This window comes from Cottoperca gobio, chromosome 14 (assembly GCF_900634415.1).
Source record: "Cottoperca gobio chromosome 14, fCotGob3.1, whole genome shotgun sequence".
Taxonomy (NCBI): domain Eukaryota; kingdom Metazoa; phylum Chordata; class Actinopteri; order Perciformes; family Bovichtidae; genus Cottoperca; species Cottoperca gobio.
Window position 1 is genome coordinate 20,678,700 of NC_041368.1, and position 24,036 is coordinate 20,702,735.

At 43.9% G+C, this 24,036-nt stretch overlaps 3 protein-coding genes across 7 annotated transcripts; 2 read left to right on the top strand and 1 right to left on the bottom strand.

Moving 5' to 3' along the window:
* The first annotated feature begins 599 nt into the window (after positions 1 to 599).
* Positions 600 to 4,604, top strand: cnot8 (CCR4-NOT transcription complex, subunit 8). Its single transcript, XM_029448150.1, has 7 exons — positions 600 to 738; positions 1,602 to 1,811; positions 2,082 to 2,275; positions 2,404 to 2,565; positions 2,693 to 2,837; positions 3,101 to 3,211; positions 3,787 to 4,604. The coding sequence occupies exons 2-7, from the start codon at positions 1,695 to 1,697 to the stop codon at positions 3,913 to 3,915; spliced, it is 858 nt and encodes a 285-aa protein (XP_029304010.1). The 5' UTR covers positions 600 to 738; positions 1,602 to 1,694; the 3' UTR covers positions 3,916 to 4,604.
* A 699-nt stretch (positions 4,605 to 5,303) lies between these two features.
* On the bottom strand, positions 5,304 to 18,090 carry gemin5 (gem (nuclear organelle) associated protein 5). 4 transcript variants are annotated; one of them, XM_029448228.1, is made up of 30 exons: positions 17,976 to 18,090; positions 17,769 to 17,876; positions 17,550 to 17,696; positions 16,728 to 16,882; positions 16,017 to 16,198; positions 15,603 to 15,751; positions 15,391 to 15,489; positions 15,112 to 15,244; positions 14,640 to 14,805; positions 14,279 to 14,491; positions 13,672 to 13,757; positions 13,035 to 13,117; positions 12,223 to 12,359; positions 11,553 to 11,626; positions 11,004 to 11,185; positions 10,733 to 10,872; positions 10,327 to 10,498; positions 10,051 to 10,245; positions 9,897 to 9,953; positions 9,678 to 9,797; positions 9,430 to 9,525; positions 9,206 to 9,343; positions 8,624 to 8,771; positions 8,305 to 8,424; positions 7,996 to 8,206; positions 7,299 to 7,565; positions 6,984 to 7,146; positions 6,080 to 6,560; positions 5,662 to 5,749; positions 5,304 to 5,563 (listed from the first exon to the last, which is right to left on the bottom strand). In XM_029448228.1, exons 3-30 carry the CDS (start codon positions 17,689 to 17,691, stop codon positions 5,399 to 5,401), a joined length of 4,362 nt encoding a protein of 1,453 aa, XP_029304088.1. In that variant the 5' UTR covers positions 17,692 to 17,696; positions 17,769 to 17,876; positions 17,976 to 18,090; the 3' UTR covers positions 5,304 to 5,398. The 4 variants fall into 4 exon arrangements, with proteins under 4 accessions (XP_029304088.1, XP_029304090.1, XP_029304089.1 ...); XM_029448230.1 differs by having other exon boundaries at positions 17,769 to 17,848; positions 17,976 to 18,079; XM_029448229.1 differs by lacking the exon at positions 17,976 to 18,090 and having other exon boundaries at positions 17,769 to 17,897.
* On the top strand, positions 17,958 to 20,816 carry mrpl22 (mitochondrial ribosomal protein L22). 2 transcript variants are annotated; one of them, XM_029448232.1, is made up of 7 exons: positions 17,958 to 18,108; positions 18,207 to 18,250; positions 18,766 to 18,901; positions 19,083 to 19,148; positions 19,776 to 19,853; positions 20,040 to 20,109; positions 20,504 to 20,811. In XM_029448232.1, the coding sequence occupies exons 2-7, from the start codon at positions 18,237 to 18,239 to the stop codon at positions 20,710 to 20,712; spliced, it is 573 nt and encodes a 190-aa protein (XP_029304092.1). In that variant the 5' UTR covers positions 17,958 to 18,108; positions 18,207 to 18,236; the 3' UTR covers positions 20,713 to 20,811. The 2 variants fall into 2 exon arrangements, with proteins under 2 accessions (XP_029304092.1, XP_029304094.1); XM_029448234.1 differs by having other exon boundaries at positions 18,069 to 18,108; positions 18,207 to 18,243; positions 18,760 to 18,901; positions 20,504 to 20,816.
* Positions 20,817 to 24,036: the final 3,220 nt, after the last annotated feature.

Genomic DNA, 24,036 nt, shown 5'->3' on the forward strand with positions numbered 1-24,036 from the left:
TGGCAGCTGAATATTGCCCCATGACACATTCAACATTTACAATTATATTTAGGTGTATAATAATTCTAGTGTATAATATTTCAAGTGTTATTTCAATAGTTCAAGTGCTGGATTAAAAACGTAATTTGAGTAAAGGTATGAAGGTATAATTTGCTAAATTTAAAGTGTTAAAAGTAAAAGTTCTAAATATGATGAAAATTAGGAGAGGATTATTATTGGATTAATCTGTAACAATGCATCATATACTACTAATATGTTTTGTAGGCTATATCAAATCGTAATTTGTAAAGTAACACATAACTATGTCTCTCAAATAAATGTAATGGAATAAATAGTACAACATTTGCCTCTAAAATATAGTGAAGTACAAGTATTTAGTAGAAATGCTCATTGATTAAAGTACCTTCGCAGTCCACCAAACAGTTATATCCAGTAAATATTTAATATTTGTATACGTTAATAAGCAACTATATTGAGGTTTGTATTTGCCATTGTTGAGCAGACAAGCTCTAAACAATTAAAAACTACTAAACTAAATGTATTAATTTAGCCTCTATGGAATCTGTTTTCATGGCGTTACATATCCAATGCAGTAGGTGGCGCTGTGCACATTTACCGTGTAATTGCGCCCCGCCAATATACACAAAGAAGTAGAAGCAGGGGTAGGAGAAAGCGAAGAAGAAGAACAACAGAGGCGCTATCAGTTAGCTTGGCAGGTTACGTTGAGGAAATTCTGAGGTAAACCTAATTTTATGTACTTTTATACTTTCCACAGTAACATGCTGATATGTATCAAGTGTGCGTAGCTGTTGTGACATATTGAAAAGTGGAAAAGCAGAGCCATTTAATTTATTCTTTGCTCCGGTGTTTCTCGATAACGCGAGGATTAGCTTGTAAACGTTAGCCGTTCATGCTAACCCCTCAGCTAGTGCTCCAGTCCCTCGCTGCAACGTCGTTAGTTCGTATCAATGTCATATCAAACTTTGCAGTTACTAAAGCCTCCCTAGTTGTTAAACACGTTTACCCATTTTCAAAGACTTTCCGTTCAGAGGAACATTTGTATTATTTGGTGTCATTTTGTTAGATAACTTGGACTACTTAGCCCTACTAGCTAACTTGGATGAAGTTAATTCAACTTCATGGCATGATAACACAAAGGCAGCTCGTTTGAATGGGAAATCAGCTCTCATACATATTCTCAAGGCATTGTATCAAAGTGTGTTTGTGGTTACTGAAGAAGCAAAATGCCCCTTAAATCAATAAGTGTAGAGGCTAACTATTCAGAATACCTCTCAGTATAACTCTATACAATGACTATAAAGCTGAATCAACACATCTCTTAGACAGACAAACTGAACATAACTTTCATTAAGGTAGGTGTTATTGCAGGATCAGAGTGCTTTAGTTTAAGTTAGGTGATCTACCTGATGTAGTAAAACAACTTCGACGATATCACTCGACATTTGTTGTAGTGAAAACGTATTCCTCAGTCGGATGTGATTTTAAAGTCAATGTTTTTGTGTGTTGTGTGTGCATTGTGGTACTATCTGCAGTGAGTTTCAAATGCATTCACCAACTCCTTCTTTTGTATCCTCTCCCAGAGTTGTCTTTCTTCATCATACTGCCTCCTCTTCGCCCCCTTCACAAGTGCTGCAGGAGTGTTGGGCTTTTAGCTCTCTTCCCGACCTGCCAACATGCCAGCCGCACTTACAGATTCCAGTCAGATAATCTGTGAAGTCTGGGCGAGCAATGTGGAGGACGAAATGAGGAAGATCCGGCAAATTATTCAAAGCTACAATTTTATTGCCATGGTAAGAGATGGGCAGTTAAAGAGCATTTGTTGTTGTACATAGTAATGATCACTGCATTCATTAAGACTAAGACTAAGCTAATCTGTAAAAAAAAAAAAACATGGCATTGTGTGATTTGAAGTTTAAGGCAAAGTGGAAACAAGTTGTATTACAAGACTGCTGTCCTCTCCAGTGATTGAGTGAATATTGTCTATCCCATACTAATGAGCAATAACAGTGCAGGAGTAGTGAAGGGGGAAGTTTTATGTTCATGTCTTTATTTTTCATCAGGACACAGAATTCCCTGGAGTGGTTGTCCGGCCAATCGGTGAGTTTCGAAGCACAGTAGACTACCAGTACCAGCTGCTGAGGTGTAACGTCGACCTCCTGAAGATCATCCAGCTCGGCCTCAGTTTCATGAACGAGGACGGAGACTATCCTCTTGGCACGACGACGTGGCAGTTCAACTTCAAGTTCAACCTCACGTAGGCGGACCGTCTTCTAGCACGTTCTAATCAAATCCACCCTTACCTGAAAGATTAATCAGCTGATGGTTGAGCTTGATGATAGCACTCCCTGAATATCTGTTGTTTGTTGTTGTTGCTCATCACAGAGAAGACATGTACTCACAAGACTCCATAGACCTGCTCCAGAACTCCGGCCTCCAGTTTAAAAAACACGAAGAAGAAGGAATTGACACACTCTACTTTGCTGAGCTCCTCATGACATCTGGTCTGGTGCTGTGTGAAAATGTCAAGTGGCTTTCGTTCCACAGGTCAGTTGTTTTGAACTGGGACCACCACTTTCTTAAATGTAATGTTATTGTTTGTTATAAAAATAAATTTCTGAAGACAATATCCAGTCCATCCTAAACTCAAATCCCTCTGTTCTGTATTTCTTAGCGGCTACGACTTTGGCTACCTGGTGAAGCTCCTAACAGACACACGGCTCCCTGAGGAAGAACACGACTTCTTCCAGATCCTCAACCTGTTCTTTCCCGCAATCTACGACGTAAAGTACTTGATGAAGAGCTGCAAGAACCTAAAGGTATTCAAGATTTCTTTATCGTTACATCTCAATTTTAAAAGTATGGGAGAGGCCTGCTCGACATAATATCATAATACAAATACATTAAAATTATACTAATGCAATACAAAGAAATATAATATGCACAGATATACGGGGGTGGACGGAGTCATTTTGCAGAAACCGTACAAGAGCTGTTGATTTAACTCAGCAGCTCCACTTGTACATAAGAGATCAAATCATGTCAAAACAAGTCCTGAGCCGTCTGACTTGTGTTTGTGCAGGGAGGGCTACAGGAAGTAGCAGACCAGCTGGAGCTAAAGAGGATCGGGCGGCAGCATCAAGCTGGATCTGACTCTCTTCTCACCGGCATGGCTTTCTTCAGGATGAAAGAGGTACAATCACACAAATATGCTGAGGGGTTTAAAACTGTTTTTTATTTTTACATGATCTGCACTAAAATCAGCTTCTTTGCATTTTCCACTACCTGAAGACTTTGTTTACTGCTAACTGTGCTGAAGGGCGCCCTCTGAAGGTCTTAATTACAATGAATATCTTAAACACCTGAGATTAAACAATCTGAGGTGTCCGTAAAAGGATTAGGATCACGTGAAACTGAGAAATCTGACTTTATTCACAGAACTCAAATCCGTTTTTTTTGGCCCTAATCCTCTTCCGTGCGGGTGTGATCGGTTACAACGTTTCCTCCATGCTAGAGATTCACTGCTTCTTATAAGAAACTGGAGCGAGGTGCTTTGCTCACCGGTGTTTTTACTGTTAAATTATACACTGTAACTTCCTGTTTTGAAAGGAAATGCATCACACTAAGAAAGTCATTTTGTGGGACATGTAAAATATGCACAGGCGTCTTTTCACCCGTGATGAGTTCGGATGCTTATATACATGTGGAAGGTGAGTTTTAATAATACAGCAGGTTTCATCTAATTGTAATCTGTTTTGTTCTGTTCAGCTCTTCTTCGAAGACAACATTGACGACGCAAAGTATTGTGGGAGATTATACGGCCTGGGCTCCGGCTCCACCCAACCACAGAACGGCCTCTCCAGCTCGGGCCAGGAGGAGACGAACAACAAGCACTGACTGAGCGCCCAAATCTTCAAGTGGAATACACACTTGTTTTAAAACCCAACCAGCAGATTTCCCCTCTGATTTCCCTCAACGAGACTAAACTAAATATATTTCTTTAAAGTTTCTGACTGTAAGATGGACATGGACTCAGTGACATTGGATCCTTCACTGGCTCAGTCATTTCTTTTTAGTCTCTTTTACTGAGTATATGGCCATATATTCAGAACCATTTTTTAAATCTATTTTTTTTTTTTTTTTTTTTACAGCATTAGTGACCCCCCTTCTTTAACAGCATGGGACCAGCTCCTCTATCATACTGTGATTTCAGACCAAACCTTGCCAAAAACAGTCCGATTCTTCAGTTCAGACGATCCTTCTCGTCAGCGGGACTCGTCTCCTGTTGCAGGGATTTCATTTTTTAAGTTAATGTTGGAAGGGCCTGTAAATTAAAATGTATAATTTTGATGAAAATAAAAATGTTTTAGCTCTTTTCCACTTTCAGAAACTTTTAACGGTGGGCGTCAAAGTGTATAACTGTGCTTGGTTATGCATGCGTTTCGATTGGCAAACTACTGTCGTTCTGTACATTCACCCACCACCACTGTCCACCATCAGGTCTACAGATGTGGTTATTGTTGTTTTTACATTCTACATTGTTTTAAACAGTTGTATATTAAATTGTTTTGTATTTTGAATGTAAACATTAAGTATTTGATCGTTTTTACCAGCCATACACTGACTCACAGCGTGTTCACTATTAATGTTTGAAATGGTTCATTTCAGGTCATTAGAAACTTTGTGCAGAAGTACCTGACACACACATTCATCTGAGCAATTGTCTACAATCTCTTGCGTTAAAAAAAAATCTGAAAAGTACGGCTGCAGCAGCGTCGACTATTTTGGTGATCGATTTAACTATGAAGCAAAAATTTCAATTTCAATTTTTTTTTTTTTACAGTTCCTTCATTTGTTGTCATAATACCCGGATTTTCCAAAGTCATTAAAATTCAAACCATGGCATTTCTTTTTCTTGTTTGAAAGAGTTCATTCCAGATGAAAAATCCCCCCCCCCCCCCATACCAGAAAAGAGTGATCTATTAAGTCAATTAACAGAAAATGCTTTTAACTGTTTTGGTAATCAAATTACTTTATCAAGCAAACATGCTAAAATATTCTGTTTCTGGATTTGTAACATTTCAAAGTGTGATTGAATTGTCAGTACGTCTTCATGCCTAAACACTTTAAATTGTAAAAAAGTAGCAAAAAGCAGTAAATCTTCACACGAGAAGATGGAAGCAGAACATATTTGGCATATTTGCTTGATAGTTTGCTACTTTAAGAGAACCTCTTCCAGCTCCAGGGCACGCAGCTCTGACGGTCCTTCAGGCTTCTCTGGATGTAGACTCAAACAACGTTTTTAATGTAGTTAAAGATCTTTTTATTCAACAAATGGCTGTACAGTGGAAGTGCTTCTTTCAGTCTACTGATGAAAGATTCAGGTAAGGAATTTCTGGCAGGTCTTGAGGATGGACGGATTTGTTCCGTATGTGCGGAGCAGATCTTTGGCCTCTTGTTGGAGTGACTCGGAGACGGACGGTGAAGACTTGCTGAGGTGCAGGAGAACCAGGCAGCATTCAACAACGTCTGGGTGAGGATACACCTGAGAGGACGCAGACGTAGTTCATTAAGGGGAAATCTGGACGCAGAGGCACGAGGACAGCACTTCTTCAACATCAAACTGACACGCACGACTTGTACCTTGATTGTGTCCGGCAGGTCGGCCAGCTGCTTCTGATGTTCTGACATCTTGGTAGACAAAGAGAGCAGCGTCTCCTGGTCCTCAGGCCTGAGGGAATACAGACGCTTAAAGGACAATCCTCAAACTATAGACTTAAGAGCTGCAGGAAAGTGTCAAATTCAGTTGCCATTATTGAGCTTTACATCTCAGATATACAAGCTAAATGTTAACTGCTAAGTTTAATCACATGGTATAGTAGTAGTCTGTCATATAAAATGTCATTAACAGTATAGTATTTATTATAAAATGTAAAAACTGATAATACAGTATGTCAAATAAGTCATTAAATGTATCACGTCATACAAAATGTGTTTTGTAGAAACAAATCTTCCAGTGTTCTGAACGTTATATATTTATATAACATCACAAACTCCTCACCGTTGGCCAGCATCATCGGACGCCTCTCTGGTGTCGGAGGTCTGCGCGGTGCTGTCCGCTTCTTTCTCCCCAGACTCCAGCTGCCCGCCCTGGGCTCTGCTGTGCCTCAGCACCAAGGCTGCCAGCCGCTCCTGGATCTCTCTCACGGACCTCTGAGAGGCCTGACAGGCAGCGTGACGCTCCGACAGAAGCACAGACGCATCAAAGTCCAGGTTATCAAACCTCCTAGTCGCCGGGCAGACGCTCTGCCCCGACTCCGACACACCGCCGTTCACCACTTTATCATTCACCTCGTCTCCAGGGTCGGAGTCGGCTGCTGAGAGGGACAACCCGCTCTGCATCTGGGTGGAGATCCTCCACCACTGTTGGTACAGACGGTGGTAACAGACAAACGCCTGTAGACTGTTGGCAGCAGCTTTGGCTTCCTCTTCTGTGTGATGGATTACTTTGGGGTGACTCCTGGAACAAACACTGACGACACCTGATGAAAACATATAGATGGTGATGAGGCAGCGGCAGTCACAGCTCAGAAGATTAAATGTTATGGCTGCAATTTAAGATTATTTACATTATAAATTAATCTATTGATTGTTTAGTCTTAACAATGGCAACAAAAGGGAGAGTGGTTCAGTCCATTTCCTGTGTATTGATTGCCAAACATAACGCAGTCGACGTAAGAACATAGCATAATACTTATGGTGCATATACGTTTATAAAGGAACATCTGTTATTTAAATGATGATTCGACCAGTCACCACAGGGTGTCGCCAAATCACCCATTCAGATTGATGCTTGATGACTTTAGATACACACACACACACACACACACACACACACACACACACAATTTCAAATTAGTGTTGCACCAAACTAAAAACATAATGGTTTGATTGAACAGACATACCGTCAGGGAACAGCAGCCTGCAGAGCTCTGCAGACACACAGAAGTGTCCGGCCTCTCTGAGCCAGGCCACCGCCTGCCACAACTCCTTCATCAGCTGTCCATCATCGTCCAATAACCAGCCCAACACAGCACGGGTCAGATGGAGGGATGAATATAGCTGAACCTGAGGACGAGAGAGGCACCAACAAAGACGGAAAAAACAAAACAGAGTTAATTTCTTCTTAATCTCTGCACTTACTTGCAAGAAGATTTGTTTCCACTTCACCAGCAGACATCTGGACACACGCTGTATGAAACAGTTTGAGGACGCTGCACCTGTCTGAGAGGAATGTTGGCGGTGGGCGTTGGACTCTCCACAGACTTCAGCTCCTGCAGAAGAGCGGCGGCGCTGCGGTGACCTGCTGACCTTTGTGTCACACCAAACTGCTTCTCCCACGCGTCTCTCACTTGGTCCCGGATGCTGCGACGATGCTCACCTGGCGACGCCCACGGGTGACTGGCGACGCGGGGCTGAGATGCAGCTTGAGGCTCGGCCAGCATCCCAGCCAGCAGCTCAGCGACACAGAGATGCAGCCTGTGGACCTGCAGAGGGTTCAAACAATGAGGCGTTTACATTTCACTTCAGTTATGAGAGTTCACAAAAGGGAAAAACTCTTTTTCAGACTTTCAATCAAACAAAAAGGTAAAATCTGCTTATTTGAAATCTTTTTATGAGATTATAAACTATAAAAAGGAACTAACTGTTAGAAGAAAACTGGTTCTCTTTGTGCTGCATGTGGAGGGTAGAGTTTGGGATGTTTAATATACTAAATCTCACAATGCAATGGATTATTAAAGGCTTGAAATGCAAAACCTTTCCCCAGACCTTGGAGTCAAAGCAGTATATTCTTGGAGAACCCAAATAGTGATATTCTTAAGTTGCAGGTTTTGTTGTTTATGTGCAAGGACTTCAACCAAAGCCTCGTGTTCCCTGCACAACTTTATTTGTGTGCACAACGCGTTTGCAACTGACCAGCAGACTCTCCTGTGAGCTCAGGACCTCCTGGGCTCCGATCCAGTCCTGAGCACCGGCCAAGTCTTTAGCACACCGCAGCGCCAGCGACTGAGCCAGAGCGACCTCCCCTGAGATTCTCGCTAGACCGGCCGCCGTGCTCAGCGAGGAGACGTCATTCTTCCTGGCGATGACTTTAGCGGCGTCGAAACTGGCGCCTGCAGCCAGGTAACTGGGCGACGAGGTGAAACAAACAAGTTTAAATAATGTCAGTTTAACCACAGCAGCAGGACGAGAAGATACGTTTCGTAAAATCCTTCCTGTTCTCACCATTTAGCGGCTGCGGAGAAATGTCCGTCCCTCTCCAGCACGGCCGCCCAGCAGGTGTACAGCTCCTTCAGGGCGGGCTCTTCGGCCGGCAGCCTGGCTTTGACCAGAGCTATGGCCTCCCTGACATAACGACAGACACACACATCTGTCCTGTTAGCACATGAGACGTGCCGAGAAATGTTCACGTCCTTTCATTTCATCATCCCTTTAGTAGCACAGCAAACGGTGCAACGCAAACACTCTTTGTGGGTATACGACCAAAAGTGAATGACAAATAATGAGCAGAGAAATGCTCCTTAAAAAGAAGAAGAAGGGGAACCTGTAGAGCTTGTGAGAGCGCAGCAGGTCGACGGCCTCGTACAGCTTGTTGATGGACAGCAGGTGGGACGCTGCCTTCAGGTACTGCTCCTGCAGACACAGCTGCTTGACGAAGGCCTCCACTGTCCGGCTCCACACCTCGAACCCGGCTGGAGGAGGAGACGCACAAGAATTGTTGCAATGCCTGGAAGCCTCCTAATGTTGCAATTCAGCAGCTTTGAACGTCAGTGCAGCGCCAAATTATTACTACTTCTGAGTCCATGTTTTACTTTCTCTTCTACAGACGAGTGTGAATCCCAACGCACGTGATGTTGAAAGAGTGTAGAAGGGTCTCACTCACAGCCTGCTTCAGGGGATGAGTGGAGCTAAGCAGACTGAACTCTGTGGTGTGCCTTCTTTATTTCTTATTTGGAGGAAAAGTCTCGTCCGTGTAGCTTAGCATGTCTCTCATCATTCCTGACTCACTACCAACACCTGTTAGATTTAAGTTAAAGTCTTTGTGGTCTACATCTGGACAGCAGATAAAGTGTCAGTGAGTGTTGGGTAAAGATCAATGTTAAGTCAACAAAACACAAGTCTTTACCCATCGGAGCGACGGACAGCAGGTGTTCATTCAGCTCTCCTTTCTCGGTGGCGAGCTGCAGCGCCCCCTCCAGGTCTCCGCTCCACAGCCGCAGGTACACGACGGAGTCGTAGTGACCGGCCTCCACATGACCCTCCTCTGAAGAGCAAGAGACGATTACTAATCCAATGTTCTGTCTGGCAGTGACTGTGTGCACCATGAGCCTGTTGTGTGAACATACAAACCTTCTGCCTCAAACATGCGGTAGAGAGCCGCTCTGTCAGAGAAGAGGCCCAGGTGGATGTGCTCTCCCTGGCCTGGGACACACCCTGCAGGGGGAGCTGGAAACCACACACACACACACACACACACACACACACACACACACACACACACACACACACACACAGTCCAGTAAGTCCACGTTCTAAACGGTCATTCTCTGTATTTTAAATCAATGTGCGACTCAATTCACTGAGCCAAAGCTCTTCACCTCTGCTGTGTTTGACAGAGGCCAGAGTTAAGCAGTCTTGAAGCAACTCCTCTTTGGGCCGATGGTCCATGGAGGTGCTGATGGGCAGCATGGAGCGAGGCTTCTTCTTCTTCAGCAAGTCTGGAATCAATCGCAGACGCACGGTTACATACAAAAACCTCGTTCACGCCTCAATTCCAAGAATAGCATGAGCTGCAGTTATAAGACTGAAGTCTGCACCTGGCTTGTCTTTGCTCTTTGCGGCGGTGAAGGATTTCCTTTGCGTCTCAAAAGTGGCTGAAACAAGAGAACAACAGAACAAACAGAATTAAGGTTGCTCTGTGCTAAAAAACAATCTTAACTTTTTTCAAATCTGTGACGGCTCCTCTCTTACCTGATGGAGGTACAGGGCTCTTTGTTGGGTTGACTTCATCTTCCTCATCGTCACCAGACTGCTCCTGTCCCGTCGCTGCCTTCTCTCCTCCTCCTGTACCTGGCTCTCCGTTCATCTCCAGCGGTGCGGCTCCTGCGGGCCCCGACGCCTTCTTGTTCTTCTTCTTCTTGTCCCTCAGGTTGACCATCTTTTTCCCTGAGAGGATACGCACGTGGACATTACATAACTTCTCATCGATGTGTGTTTGAGCGTTATGTGATTGTTGTTTTCGCTCACCTTTAGGCGGCTTTGTAAACTCTTGTTTGGAGACTCTCCACTCCTGCAGGGTGAAGTCCTTCCCTCCGGTCCAGATCACATCCGGATCGACGGGCGACCAGTCCACGCACAGCAAATAACCGGCGTGACCCCGGTAGTTGGAGACAGCCGCCTCCTGCAGCACGTCCCACACCTGAGCAGAACAAAGTCCAACGTCAAAATCAGAACAAACAAACCAAAAGAAGAAAACAGTGAAACAAAAATAGATGCATTAAACAACAGGAGGAAACCAAATCCACTGATTAGATTAACAGTGAAACCCCTCCCACAGGAGCACGAGGTAAACAGACACGTGGTCTACACTTCTTGGGCTGCTGACGGACTCATGATCACGGTTTGATACCCGTGATGCTCGCCTGGTACTGACCTGGGCAGTGCCATCGTACGAGACGGTGGCCAGCCGGGCTTCGTGGTGTGGACTCCAGACCATGCCGGTGATTTTAGATGTGTGACCGCACAGCCTGCGGTACGGCTCCGTCAACACCACGGGGACGTCTGGAGGATCCTCTGTGCAAGAGGGTGAAACACCAACGTTAAGACCCACCGGGCTTTAAAACGATATCACTACTCCGGTTCAGAAAGAACAAATGTAAGCTCTCTCAAATAATGCAGGACTGACTGCAATGTGCTGGACCGACCTATGATGGCGTGGAGATCGTGCACGTAGACGGTGGCATTGCTGGAGCCCGATGCCAGGAGGCAGTGCAGCTCCGGCGGGGAGCTGTGGGCGTGATGCCACCGCAACGTGTTGATGATCTTGTGGTGCTGCTGGATGCTGCACAGCAGCTTCAAGCTGGGAGCCTCGTACACATCGATGCACCTGCAGCGGAGAGCAGGTGGTCAGGCATATGGATCCATTTAAAGAAGCACAAGGACTGTCACGAGGAGTTACAAAGTGATCGTCGTTCCAAGACCACGTGGACACTCGGAAGGCACGAGGAAACAAGAGCTGGTAACATCATGTTATAATGTATAAGATATACAACTTATATTACTGTGAATAAAACATCTCATTGACGTTTTCTACTTCACAATAACACAATGTTGCACTTTTAATATAAATATGGTGAATAAACAAAGCATTAGAGTAGACGAGTCTAAAGAGACTTAAAAAACGAGTGCCTCCTGTCTTCAGGTTTATTACCGAGAGTCTGATCAGGGTGTTTCAGAGACAGTCGGTCACTCACCCGTCCTCGTTGCCGATGGCGACCACTTTTCCATCTGGCTTCCAGCTGAGGTCGGTGTGCGGAGACAGCTTGTGCTGTTGGGAAGCAGAGCTCACGGTCACCTCCGTTTACATTCAGCATGAAACAACATGAAACAACTGGTACGATATCTGCAGAGAACCAGAAGTCTGGGAACTTCTCACGAGAAGGTTTCATTGATCGTGTGCCGGGCGCTCCTGGCGTGTGCCGGCTTGTTCACACATTCTATGCTTTGTGTTTTAATGCAGCAGGTACCTGGAGGGGCGGAGTGGGCCCAGTGCTCTCCTCTGCATTGTTTTCAGCCATCTCTTCCTTACACCACACGTTGCACTCGTGCATACACTCCCCCTCGCCACTGACTTCACTCCTCACTTCATTTTGTGTTTACTGCTACCCTCTTATCATTTGCCTTCAGCCTGCGTCTCCCTCTCTTATGTCATGACTTCAGAACCAGGTCGTGACACTGGTTCAAAGTTAGTGCATGGATATAAGAGGACACAGAGACGATGGCAGGAACACTGCACTAACTGATGTCAGCAGCATAGATCAGATCTTTGTGGTTCAGTGAGTAGATCGCAACATTAACCACATTAAAAAAAAAAAAAACAGGTTGCGGTTTAAATATCATCTTCATCATGCACATCCCTCTCACCTTGATGTTGTTGGTGTCTCTGATCAGCTTGTCGATGTCCGAAGCCTCTCCACTCAGCTTAGACGGATCGTGCTGCAGGATGACGCCTTCGCCGGCGCAGCTGTACAGGCTGTAGAGCGGCTTTCCTCCTGCTGCACCTGAACATCACACACACACACACACACACAATAGTTAACCTTGCACTTTAACCATATTGTACTGGCACATTTAGAACCTTTTAACACAGCCTGGTTCCTGTACAAGATGAAAACATGTATGTACAAGCATGTAGAGTAACAAGAAGCACTCGGTGTGCAGAGTAATTGCATGTAAAGAACAGAAAGGGGTGCGACAGTTGACAGTCTTCAGATATCCAGAGACGCAGGAAGCAGCTGGACTTCCTCTGCACCTCTATTGTGATTCATCCTGGGGATCTGAACCAATGAGATCCCAGAACTCCACCAGAAACATGAAGCGAGCCGAGCCGGTGTCGAGGCTGCGGGTAAACAAAAAAAGCGACTCCTTTTGTGCTTTTAAGAGCCATCAGCATATTGTTGGCACGACAACAATCATGCTTATGGCTTTGAAGCCGAGCGATTGATACGCTCATCAAAACGTCGGCTGCCGACAGCTGGTAGAACAGATTTACCCACGAGCGGCTGAAGAGGAGGAGGTGAGCAGTAAGCGTTTTCTCAGCTCATTCGATTACAAAAAGGGTGTTCAGAGATGGTTTGGGCTTTTAAAGCTGACTCGCTTGTTTTCAGCGTTTTCTTGCTGGGTCAGAGCGTTCAGAGCGAGCAGCAGCAGTTGCTAAAGGTTCATTAGGAACTTACCAAACGACATCGGGGGGACTGGGGGTCCCCAGGCCAGTGTGTACACGGTTTTTCTGTGATAGGAGCTCGATATCTGAGGAGGCCTGGGAGGAGATGAAGCAGAACAAATGCCCAGTGAGGAATACATGACACAGATAGCTGCAGGACAATGGGACTCAGGGGACTCCAGGAATTATGAGACAAATCCATTAGGCCCCGGGCAAAAACACAAGCAACGGTTAACATCATGACGTTCAGGAAGGTCTCTCAACTCAAACACACTTTTAGCAGTAGACTCTCATGCACACAGTCAAGCCCCCGGTGGAAGTTTAATGTAAAACAAACAGAAGTTATGTTTATATTCAGTGTTTCCTACCCACAATGCATTGTGTGTATTTGTTTACATATTAAACAATGATTTCTTTACATTCATGTTTGCATGTTAGTCTTCTTCACTGCCTGTTGTTGGTATGTTGCATATTACTGCCAACAACTGTCAATCAGTGGAACAGCATGAAACTGGATTTTATATTAAGGAACTGCAGGTATGAACCTACAGTAGTGAGGTTGTGTGTGTGTGTGTGTGGACTGGTGTGAGAAAGTGTTGGAAACGTACATAACTTAAAGGTTTGGTTTTTTATTAAATAAGCGATTTTACCTGTTTGAGAAAACTTCGTAGATACCAACTTTACCGTCGTCTGTTCCGAAAGACAAGGATCCTTCTTTCTTCGGGTGCCACGCCAGCTGCAGTGAACGAGAAGGTTTCTTAATGCACTTCATGTGATCTTTGTGTCGTGTAAGAGGTTCTGAAAGGAGGACTCCACGCAAAACAAACAAGACTCGCTGAGGGACAAAGTGAAGCAGATGTGCTGGATGGACATTAGCTCTTCATTAGATGCCCGATATCTTTTAGCTATCGTCATCAACCTCAGACATGATGGGGGGGGGTCACAGTCACAAGGGTGTTTAAACTGATGAATACATTCTGAATCACAGTGAGAATACAAATGTCCCTTATGAATTGTATGACGGCGAGCAGCTGATAGAAATGCGTGCGTCTCATCAGCAGCTCAGGTTCTTTGCGTCACTGCTCTGAGACACTAATGACATCGTTTCCATCAGTTCTGCATGCACCATACCACAAATAAAAAGAAGATTACAAAAACAATTAGGCTAATTGCTTTGATACACAGCACTAAGATATAAAATATATACAGTTTGTTTTTCACAGAGATTTATTCAAAACAACAATAAGAACATCTTACCGCTGTGACCTTGGATTTGATGCCCTGCCAGAAGGACCTGGTGTCGTACTGGTTCTGGGTCGTCAACGTGTTCCACACCCGGATCATGTTGTCACCGACGCCCAGCGCCAGGCACCCTGCACCCACCGGGGAGAAGGTCAGGGCGTAGATGAAACCGCCCAGGGTGGGCAGAGTCCAGCAGCAGTCCAGAGAGGCCAGGTCCCAGCATTTAATCTGGAATACCAACAGTCAAGTGAGAGCTGAAGCATTAAGAGTATAGTGTAAACTTCACATCGAGCTTTTTAGTGAACGGTACCAAACTCTGTCCAATGAACAAGCTGCTGGAAAAGGTTTACGCGTCAGACCAAAGAAGGTGACCCACCTCTCGGTCCATGGAGGTGCTGATGAGAAGCTCCCGGTCGTCCTGCAGGTGGACTGAACTCACATTGAAGACGATCCTGTTGTGGTTCTGACCCTCTGAAGAAGTCCCAAACAGAGTCCACCTCTGCTTCCCTGTCCTGGTCAAGTCCCACATCACCAACTCACCCCTGGACACACACACACACACACACACACAGAGCTAATTTAAGCACCTGAATATAAACCGTGTCTCTGTACAGTGGATGTTTTTGTCTTTGTCTCTTGTTACTGCACGGTGAGTGAGTTGTTGTCCCTGGGAGGTAATGATACATGCTCAAGAGAAACTGGAGTCATCTTTGATGCATCACTACGATATCAGTTCAAAGTCTCTGCACTGATGATTTAAATGCCGTACTGAAGACAACTGAACCAGAAGCTGCCGTTACAGACCACTGAGCGTCTGATGTTCTGATTGATAAGACTCGCGCGTGTACCCGAAGCAGCTGGACACGAGTTGTGTTGGTCGTCCCTTCGGCCAGTGGACGTGGAGCCAGAGTCTCTCCTTGACCCCGGGGTCGACTGCAGAGCCTCTTTTCTTCAGATACGGCAGCTTCAGAGTCGTCACACCTGCGAGGAGGAGAGGATGCAAGAGAGGGAGGATGACACACGATCTCTCTGGATTGGAGTAGCTTTAATGTTTTGTGTAATTAATGACTTTTTAAAAAGATTATTTATCTTTTTTTTATTATGTTGGTCAAATCTCAATCTCTTACTTTTTCCCTTCGATGAGCTCCAGATCCTCATTGTCTGGTCTTTGCTCCCAGATGCAAGATAGCATCCCTTCTCATCTCCTGCAGACACTCCACTGATCGCTACAGGAGGACAACATACAGTACGTGGTTTACATTACGAGTTTCTGTTATATTTATTCCTGTCAATGTGTAGTTTGTTGTGCAGAATTCGCACACTGACTGCACACTTCTACCTTCACTGTCCTCAGGTCTGCTGAAGGTATCCTCCCCGGTCAGTGGCGACCACGCCAGCGAGTGGATCTCGTCTTCGTGTCCACGGAGACGGTGCATCACCTCGCCTTTCTTACTCACGTCGATCAGCACGATCATCCCATCTTTGTACCTGAGACAGAACGGTGGCAGCACAGTCACAATTTACTGATGTTCATATTCTACTTCAGTATTGCAATGTTGAATTTGAAGAAAATGTCCGTTCACTACGTGTGACCGCTGAAACAGATGTCTTCTACAGTCGAGTGTAACGGGTTCACAATTAAGAATAATTAAAAAGAATGAGTCCCTGGTATTCATAAACACATGCAATTTCTTGATCTATTTTAAGCATTGTGATCCAGCAGAGTGAATTATGCTCTCTGTGGTCTTCTTACCCCACAGCCACAGAGCTCCAGGTGTGAGGGGAGCAGGTGAGGCAGAAGATGGTCCTGGGCTCTGGGAAGAAGCTGGCCGTGTCTCCTGTGTTGTACCAGTGACACACCACTATGCCCTTCTCATCCCCCGACACTACCAGGTTTTTATCCACCGGAGACCAGTGCACCGCTGCGACGGGGCTCTGTGTGTGTGTGTGTGTGTGTGTGGGGGGGGGGGGGGGGAAAACAACTGTAGTGACTGAATGGATTTACAGTACATTTGTTTGTTTTACGCTTCATTTATGTTAGGCTGGCAATTCACTTACATTGTTATAGATGTAAACAAGTTCAGACCTATTCTGGCTCTGAATCTGTTCTGACATATGGAAGCCTAACCATCCTGGCTTTTATTTTTCAGATCAAACAACAGGGAAATGATCCCTTGAAGGCATAGTTTGAAGCAAATAATGGAAAGTAAATAAGCAATGTCCTCCCCTAACCTTGGCAACTGTTTAAAAAATGCCCTCGAGAGAGTGATTGAATTGCTGCAGAGTGGCTTAGAATCTAACAGTAGAAATCTGTCTTTTGTCTTCAGAGCAGAGAAAACTGCCTCCTAGTTACTTTAGCTGCTCATGCAGAGCTGACTGCAGTCTGCACGGGGGCGCCAGCATGCCGTGAAAACGCACCGTTTCTCTTGCAATGACAGGACAGAACAGGAAGGTCGACACTCACCTGATGAGCTGCATGCTCTCTTATGAGAACCTTGTTATCGGAGTCCCAGAAGCGAATACTCCCATCATTCGAGGAGCTAACGCAGATGTGACTCTGGCCTGCATGCTGACAGAAGGAGAAGCCAGACACCAAGTCTTTATGGCCGACAAGCTCACCTGAAAAACACAAGAGAGCGTTGGAGATCTGCGTCTTATCGTGAAGCAAAGACAGACCACAAAATATCAAAACTGAGGAACAAGCCTCTGACGTCTGTGCTTGATTGACGCAGAAGAAATTTGGGATGATGTTTTGATATCTGAATCTTTAGACAGCGAAAATTAAGACATTTAAACGGCTGCAACTAGAGCACTTATATATATGCCCCAATTTAAGTGACAACATTGTAGCTAAAATATAAGTGTAATCTCTCATTGGAAGTGTCAATAATTCATTTATTTCTATACAAAAATAGGCTTTAATGTGTGGCTATTTCATATAAATCCAGATCACCCAGCCCTGATCAATCAGTGGTGAATAAATCAGTTCAGGTTTAAGCCAAATATTGAATTCGCTTTTTTTGTGATTGACTAACTAAATCATTAATATATAATTCCACTGCACTAGACTGCTCATGTTAACAATCCAGCCAGATGATCAGATACATGTTCGTCTTGCAGTACACGACTCCAGGAGCTGTAATCATCACACCTGATGTGATCTGACCACCTTGATTTGGACAAGAAAACATGCGTGGAATATAACTTTTAGCCTAATAGAAGTTGGAGGATAAGTACCAGAGTGATCCTATGTGAATGTGGTACCCGGCGATTACAGCGCACTCACCTACAACCCTGCAGGAGGATGCAGACACATCAATCAAATAGATGATGTTTTTGGCTCCGACGCCCAGTAGCGCGCTGCTGTTGACATCACTGCAGCGGGAGCAGTACCAGTTGGGAGAGGCGGGAAGCGACCTTTCGTGCATGACGCCTGGGAACGTTTAAAGTTTAGTAATTCACTAATAAAGTCTGATAAAGCAAATCCAAACTTGTCACATGTTACCTCCACTGTCGTAGCGATTACACTACCGGCCGTACGGACAGCGTGGTGTCGTAAATGCTGCCAGTGCCGAGTACGGAATCCTAGTTGGGTCAAACCAATTCGAGTTTACTGTTTCAAAGCACAAATACGTTTTGTTTTTTGTTTACCACTAACCTTATACATTACTATTAAGACATTTTAAATTCAAATGTGAATAACAAAACCTACTTTGTCTTGTACGCAGTGAACACGTCAAATAGCATAACATGTTTCTTCTGTTAACGCAGTAAACATTTCTACCGTCAAGCAAACACTGTAGTGTCGTAAAAATTCAAAATGGCGACTGCAATGACAGGACGTGGTAAGACAAATGCAGCCTTTTTATCCAAAACAAATGCCATGTTATGACATTTATTGTGTCTGCTGACGATGTTTTAACGGATACATATTTGTTTTTAGGTATGGCTTTCATTAGGAATATATCTGGGGATGTTGCAATCAAGGTAAGCACATCGATATCTAACTCAGAACATTATATATCACTGTCTCTGCAGAAGGACAAATATCTAGCTGCGTGGCTGTGCACTGGTTTAAGTAGCTAATCAATCACATCAATTCCTTTTTTATCTTCAGATTGTGGTCATTTTGACTAAACGACCAGACTCTGTCATTTATTTTTGGTATGGTATGGTAACAAGGCTCAGTTCACAGTGTCAGCCACATTACACTTACACATATAACCTGCCACATTACAAACACACTTTACAGAAAGGGGCAGAAAAAGCTGCATGTTCCATGAACGTTGCATGCTTTAATTTAGAGTTATATTCTGGAGATAAGGGGCAGAGTTGGGTGTCCTTATTGCAAAGGGAAAGCAGACTGTTTCGTTGGATAGTAGCCTCTCCCAGAGGGCAGAACTTTTGATACTGTTGATAATATGCCTCAGGTTTCTGAGCTGGTACGGCACATACATATATTTAAATGTATTTTTTCCCCCCTTTCCTAAATGCCTCTCCAGGTTACAGGTTCTGGGTGTTGCTCCTCAGCAGCTCTCATGTCTCCACACGAGCACTTCACTGGAAACAAAGAAATGGGAGAGGCAGAACCTGAAGGTGTATCCACCGCAGCAACCAGATGATCTCCGCCGGCCAGCAGTAAGTCTTCCTCTCCGCTTATAATAGCGGGTGTCACCTGCAGGAAACTGAGTGGATAAAATGATTTTAAACAGAGTGTAGTATTGTAGAGTTTATTTGTATGTCTGAGTAAGCTGAGCGATCATTTAAATTGTGCAGAAGTACAAACTTCTGAATACTTTTGGTGTTTTTCTTTCTTCAGGAGATCTACCACAGCAGGAGGCAGATTAAGTACAGCAAAGACAAGATGTGGTACCTGGCCAAATTGGTGAGAATGGTGTAATTTTCTCATCAATATCGAGTGAATCATATCCGTCCACTTAAGTGAACAAATGCTTGAAGCGTGGTACAAGCAGGCGATTACAGAAGCGCCTGTTGATGACACTCAGCCGAGAGAAAAACGTGAGATTTGGGGTTAAATAACGGTGTTGTTGTTAGTTTACTGGATATTTAAAGACTATTTTCTCCCTTTTTTTTTTTTCATGATCGGCTTAATTGATGAAGGAAAATCTGTCTTATTGTCAGAATTTCACACTTTCCATTATTAAAACAACACAGTCAGACTTCTTCATGGCTGTAAAACAGCGGGGTCCTTATTTCCTCATTAATCTATTCTGTTGCAGCCATCTTTGTTCCTGTTGTTTTGTTCCCAGACCCTCTGATCGGTGATAGTTAGGTTAGAATGAGTCCTTCACATCTAAATTGAATCAGTTAGTTGGTTGCAATCTGCAAACGCAACACTAGATGTCGCCAAATCCTACACACTGACCCTTTTTTAAGTATGCATTTAAAATAAAAGTGACTTCCTTGGGCAGTGCAACACCCTACTATCTGAACAGCTGTGGAATAAATGTTAAATGTGTTGTTTCATCTCAATGTTTGTTCTCTTTAACAGATCCGAGGGATGAGCATTGATCAGGCCATTGCACAGCTGGAGTTCAACGACAAGAAGGGGGCAAAGATCATGAAAGAGGTTCGAAGCTGCACGTTCACCCTCCATTACTGTTCGCCGAGATGTGTGTGTTTTTAATAAAACACCACAGTCACAAATATGTTAATCAAATTCATTGAGTTGTTGTGTATTTGAACACATCAGTCGCCATCACAGCTATGTTTAAATGTATTTGTGGATGTCACAGCGCTTTGTTTGTTTGTTTAGGTTCTTGAGGAAGCTCAGGACATGGCGGTCAAAAATCACAATGTAGAGTACAAATCCAACCTGTATATAGGTGAGTGTCTGCAGCACCGCTTCCAAAACTACTCAAACATTTTATTATTCGTCACATGTGTTCAGCCATTGTGTCAAAAGCCAGCAAATGCATTTCAGTGTGGGGGGGGGAATGACCTTCAGTAGGAGGGGAGGCCGGTATTTATTTATTTGTTAAAGCAGTACATTCCTCCTGAGCTCAGATGGTGTGCAGAGTGAGTCATTATTGTGGAGTCGAGACGTTATTACAGATAAGCCTAAACTCGGCACAATCTTTGTTATTTTGACCAGTTTTCATTCAAAGTCACCTCCACAAATTAAATGAGTATTGTGTACCATATCTCTCTCTGTTTATCTCATCCCCTCTTTAATCACCCCCCCCCCCCACCACCACCACCACATCTCCCCTCCCGCAGCTGAGTCCAACTCTAGCAAAGGGAAGTACTTGAAGCGGATCCGTTTCCACGGTCGGGGGAGATTTGGCGTAATGGACATAGTTAACTGTCACTACTTTGTCAAGCTGGTGGAGGGCCCGCCCCCCATAATTGAGGAGAAGACCGGCTTCGACCAGGCCAAAGAGTACGTCCAGAACCTCAAGAACCGAACCATCATCCACAGTCTGTAGACCATCTGATGGGACCTTTCTTCACATGTACCTGTTTTTCTGTGTGCTTTATGTCATTTGTAAATAAACAAAGAAAAGTTTATGAGACGTCATAGCGTCGATCATTTTACTTCTTTTTATTGTCTTATATATTATTGAGAAATCGTATCGTCTGCGGCCAGGTAATGCAGTTTAAAATAAAGTCCTGACTACTTCAGACGGAGATCATAAAGCATACATTTGTGTGTGTGTGTGTGTGTTTTAATTGTTAACTCCAGTAGCAATGAACAAATATACATAAATATATAAAAGGGAAGAAAATGGTTGGAAATTCTTTGAAATGGAAACTGGAAGGAAGGTTTGCTGCTTGTACATACAGTAGGTGCAGAAGATAGCACAACATGGATCATAAGGGGATTTAATACACCAACAAGTGCAGACAATCAATGCAAGCTTTATTAACCTCTGTCAGTGTCCATTTTGGAATAACAGTTTACAGCAAAGGCCCAGATAACATGAGTTGTATTGTGCAGTCATTCCAAGACATGTCTCAGAAGGTGTGTGTGCTCCGCCTGACAGACTCAAACCAATGCAAGACATCTGTAAGTTTGTGAGTAGAAGTTTATTCCAAAGTTTCACGTTTAGCAGTTAGAATAGTAGCCGGTGCACACCACTGTAAACCCTGACATGAAAATGATAGTTTTGCCAGTGGTTTCCTTCTTCCCACTGCAGCAAACACCAAACCAGAACCTTAAGAGTGTGTCTGCCATACTGTCAGAGCTTCACTGTGATGGGTCTGGCAGACAAACGGTGACAGCAGTCACCATAACTCATCCAAGGAGTACAAACCTGTCAGCTTCACTTCTTCATCTCTTCACTTCGTCCACTGCTCTGTGAGGAACAGGCCGGCAGACTTCTCCAGAGCTCCCTCAGGGCTTTTCTAACACACAGGAAACTAGTAAGCTGGAAGTGTCTGGCTCTGCTAGGAGGCTTCAGTCTGGTGAGAAAGAAGAAGAAGAAACGTTATGTTTTTAAGATGAGATTTCATCAGGCTGCTTTAAAAACACAATGTTTTATGAATGTAAAATAAGATTGTGTTAAGGTTAAACTACACATCACATAACCGTTTAATGTTTGTCTATATCAGAGGACTGACTGATAAAGTGCTTGTTTATTTAAATTAGTTGTCCTTTCTTATCTAAAACTCCTGCAGGATGTAATTATGTTTGCTTGTGGTGTCTTTCATGTCCTCATCTGTCTATTACTTGCATTCTCTTTTGAATTTCTGATAATTATTGTCAAATATTCTGCTAATAAATTGAATTTAGAGGCAAAGAAAAAGTGTATTCTTTAGGAATTTGTATCAGGTCACAGTTTCCGCTGTTGCTAATTGGCCTTTCGTTTCCTGCTCCTGATGTGAGTGATCCAGCTTGTGTATCTGCCTGTCACTACGTCCCTCCAAAGCCCTCGTCAGCTCTGAGCAGGTTTCAGTGTATTTTCAAATAAAATGCCATCTGCTGGCCCCAATTTCAGCAGAGAAATGCCCTCAATCTCCTGTTTGAGGCGGGCTCGGTCCCACAGCACAAACTAGCATCGACTTCTGAAAGGCTTCATCTTGTTCCCCTCCCCCAGACTGTCACAGACCTGACTGTCACAGACCTGCTCATAATCTCCCTGCACCTCTCTCTGAGAACAAACACAAACGTGCAGACACAAGATGGCCCTCCACGAGAGCGTGACTGAGACGGGGTTGTTGAAGCTGGTATATCGAATGATGATTTCAGCCTTACTGACATATCAGGCTCTACCCAACACCACCACAGAGACATGAAGTTCAATTCGCAGTAGCAGTACCTCTGGTTAAGGCTGTGCAATATATATATATATATATATATATATATATATATATATATATATATATATATATATATATATACTGTGATATGACATAAGTTTGGTCTTTTCCTGGTTTTAAAGGCTGCATTACAGTAAAATGATGCCAAAAATCTCATTGTGTAAATATGTTTCAGAAGCACCAATGCTCATCCCTACATTATCGTCATAATATCGATAACAAGGTATAACAAGGTATTTGATTTTCTCCATATGGCCCAGCTCTACCTCTGCTTGTGTTTTTCCAACAAACACAAATTGAGAAAAGTATTAAAAATACAGCTTTGACTTTTGTTTCTGAGCTTTTCCACAAACCACCTTCCTTCAACTGTAATCAGGCAGAGACCGGCTCCCAACGCACACACTCAGATACGACCTGTGTAATGTCTATACCAATTAGTCAGCATTGTGCAGATGACTGCCTCCGCCCGGCGGCCGCGGACCCACGTCTGTGCACTGAAGATTGAAGTGAAAAATGTTTGGCAAAGCTTCCGCCAATAAAATTGAAAGGCTTGTGGTCCATCTGGGCTTTCTGTCAGATAAGAGCATGTTTCCTTGAATCGTGCTGGTGAAGCAGCAATACTGCTGATTAATGGATGTGTGGATATTGTACCGTGTGTGTATGTGCATCTGTGTGCATGAGAGAATTTGTATCGCTCAGCTCTTTTCCTCTTTTCAGACCAATCCAAGTTTAAGGTAATTACAGCACAAATAGACAATAATGGATGTACATAACAGCAGGCGCACAGTTCCAAATCATTCAATCACCAAGTCTTTCACGACATAATACCAACTCAAGGCCCACTTACTGTAACTTTCTGCAAGGCTTCCAACCACATCATGGTCTTCATGAGCAGATTGAGTCTGCTCAGTTGTCATGGAGATCAAATAGATGGTAACACATGCCAAATTTGGTTTGATTCCTGTCTCTCTCCTCATTTCCTGTCTCTCCACTATCGGCTGTCCAATCAAAACCGGAATGGCAAAAAAAAAATATATATATATACTTTTAATTTACCACACGCACACACACACACACACACACACACACACACACACCACACACACACACACACACAACTAACACTGTTTCCAGAATCCAGATGTCTTTTGTCAAGAGTCACTGATGTGGTGAAACATTAATTTTCCTTATTGTGGATTTCATGAGAAGTCACATAAATAATTGATCAAAAATAAGAAACCAAGCTCGTATCCTCTCTGTTGCAACCCAGCATCCCTGCGCAGGGATCCCATAGAGTTCAGCGGGTAGGCCTACATCAAGTGAATTATGTATCGTCTCATTCCAAGCATGAGCTCATCAAGCAACAAGACAAGACAACGTGCTACCAGCGTTGGGAATTAAGTGGAGGAAAGACTCATATAGTCGGGGCTTTATTATTTATGACGGGTGAAATTGTGCATTGAAAATGTTCTGTACACAAGCGTATGCGC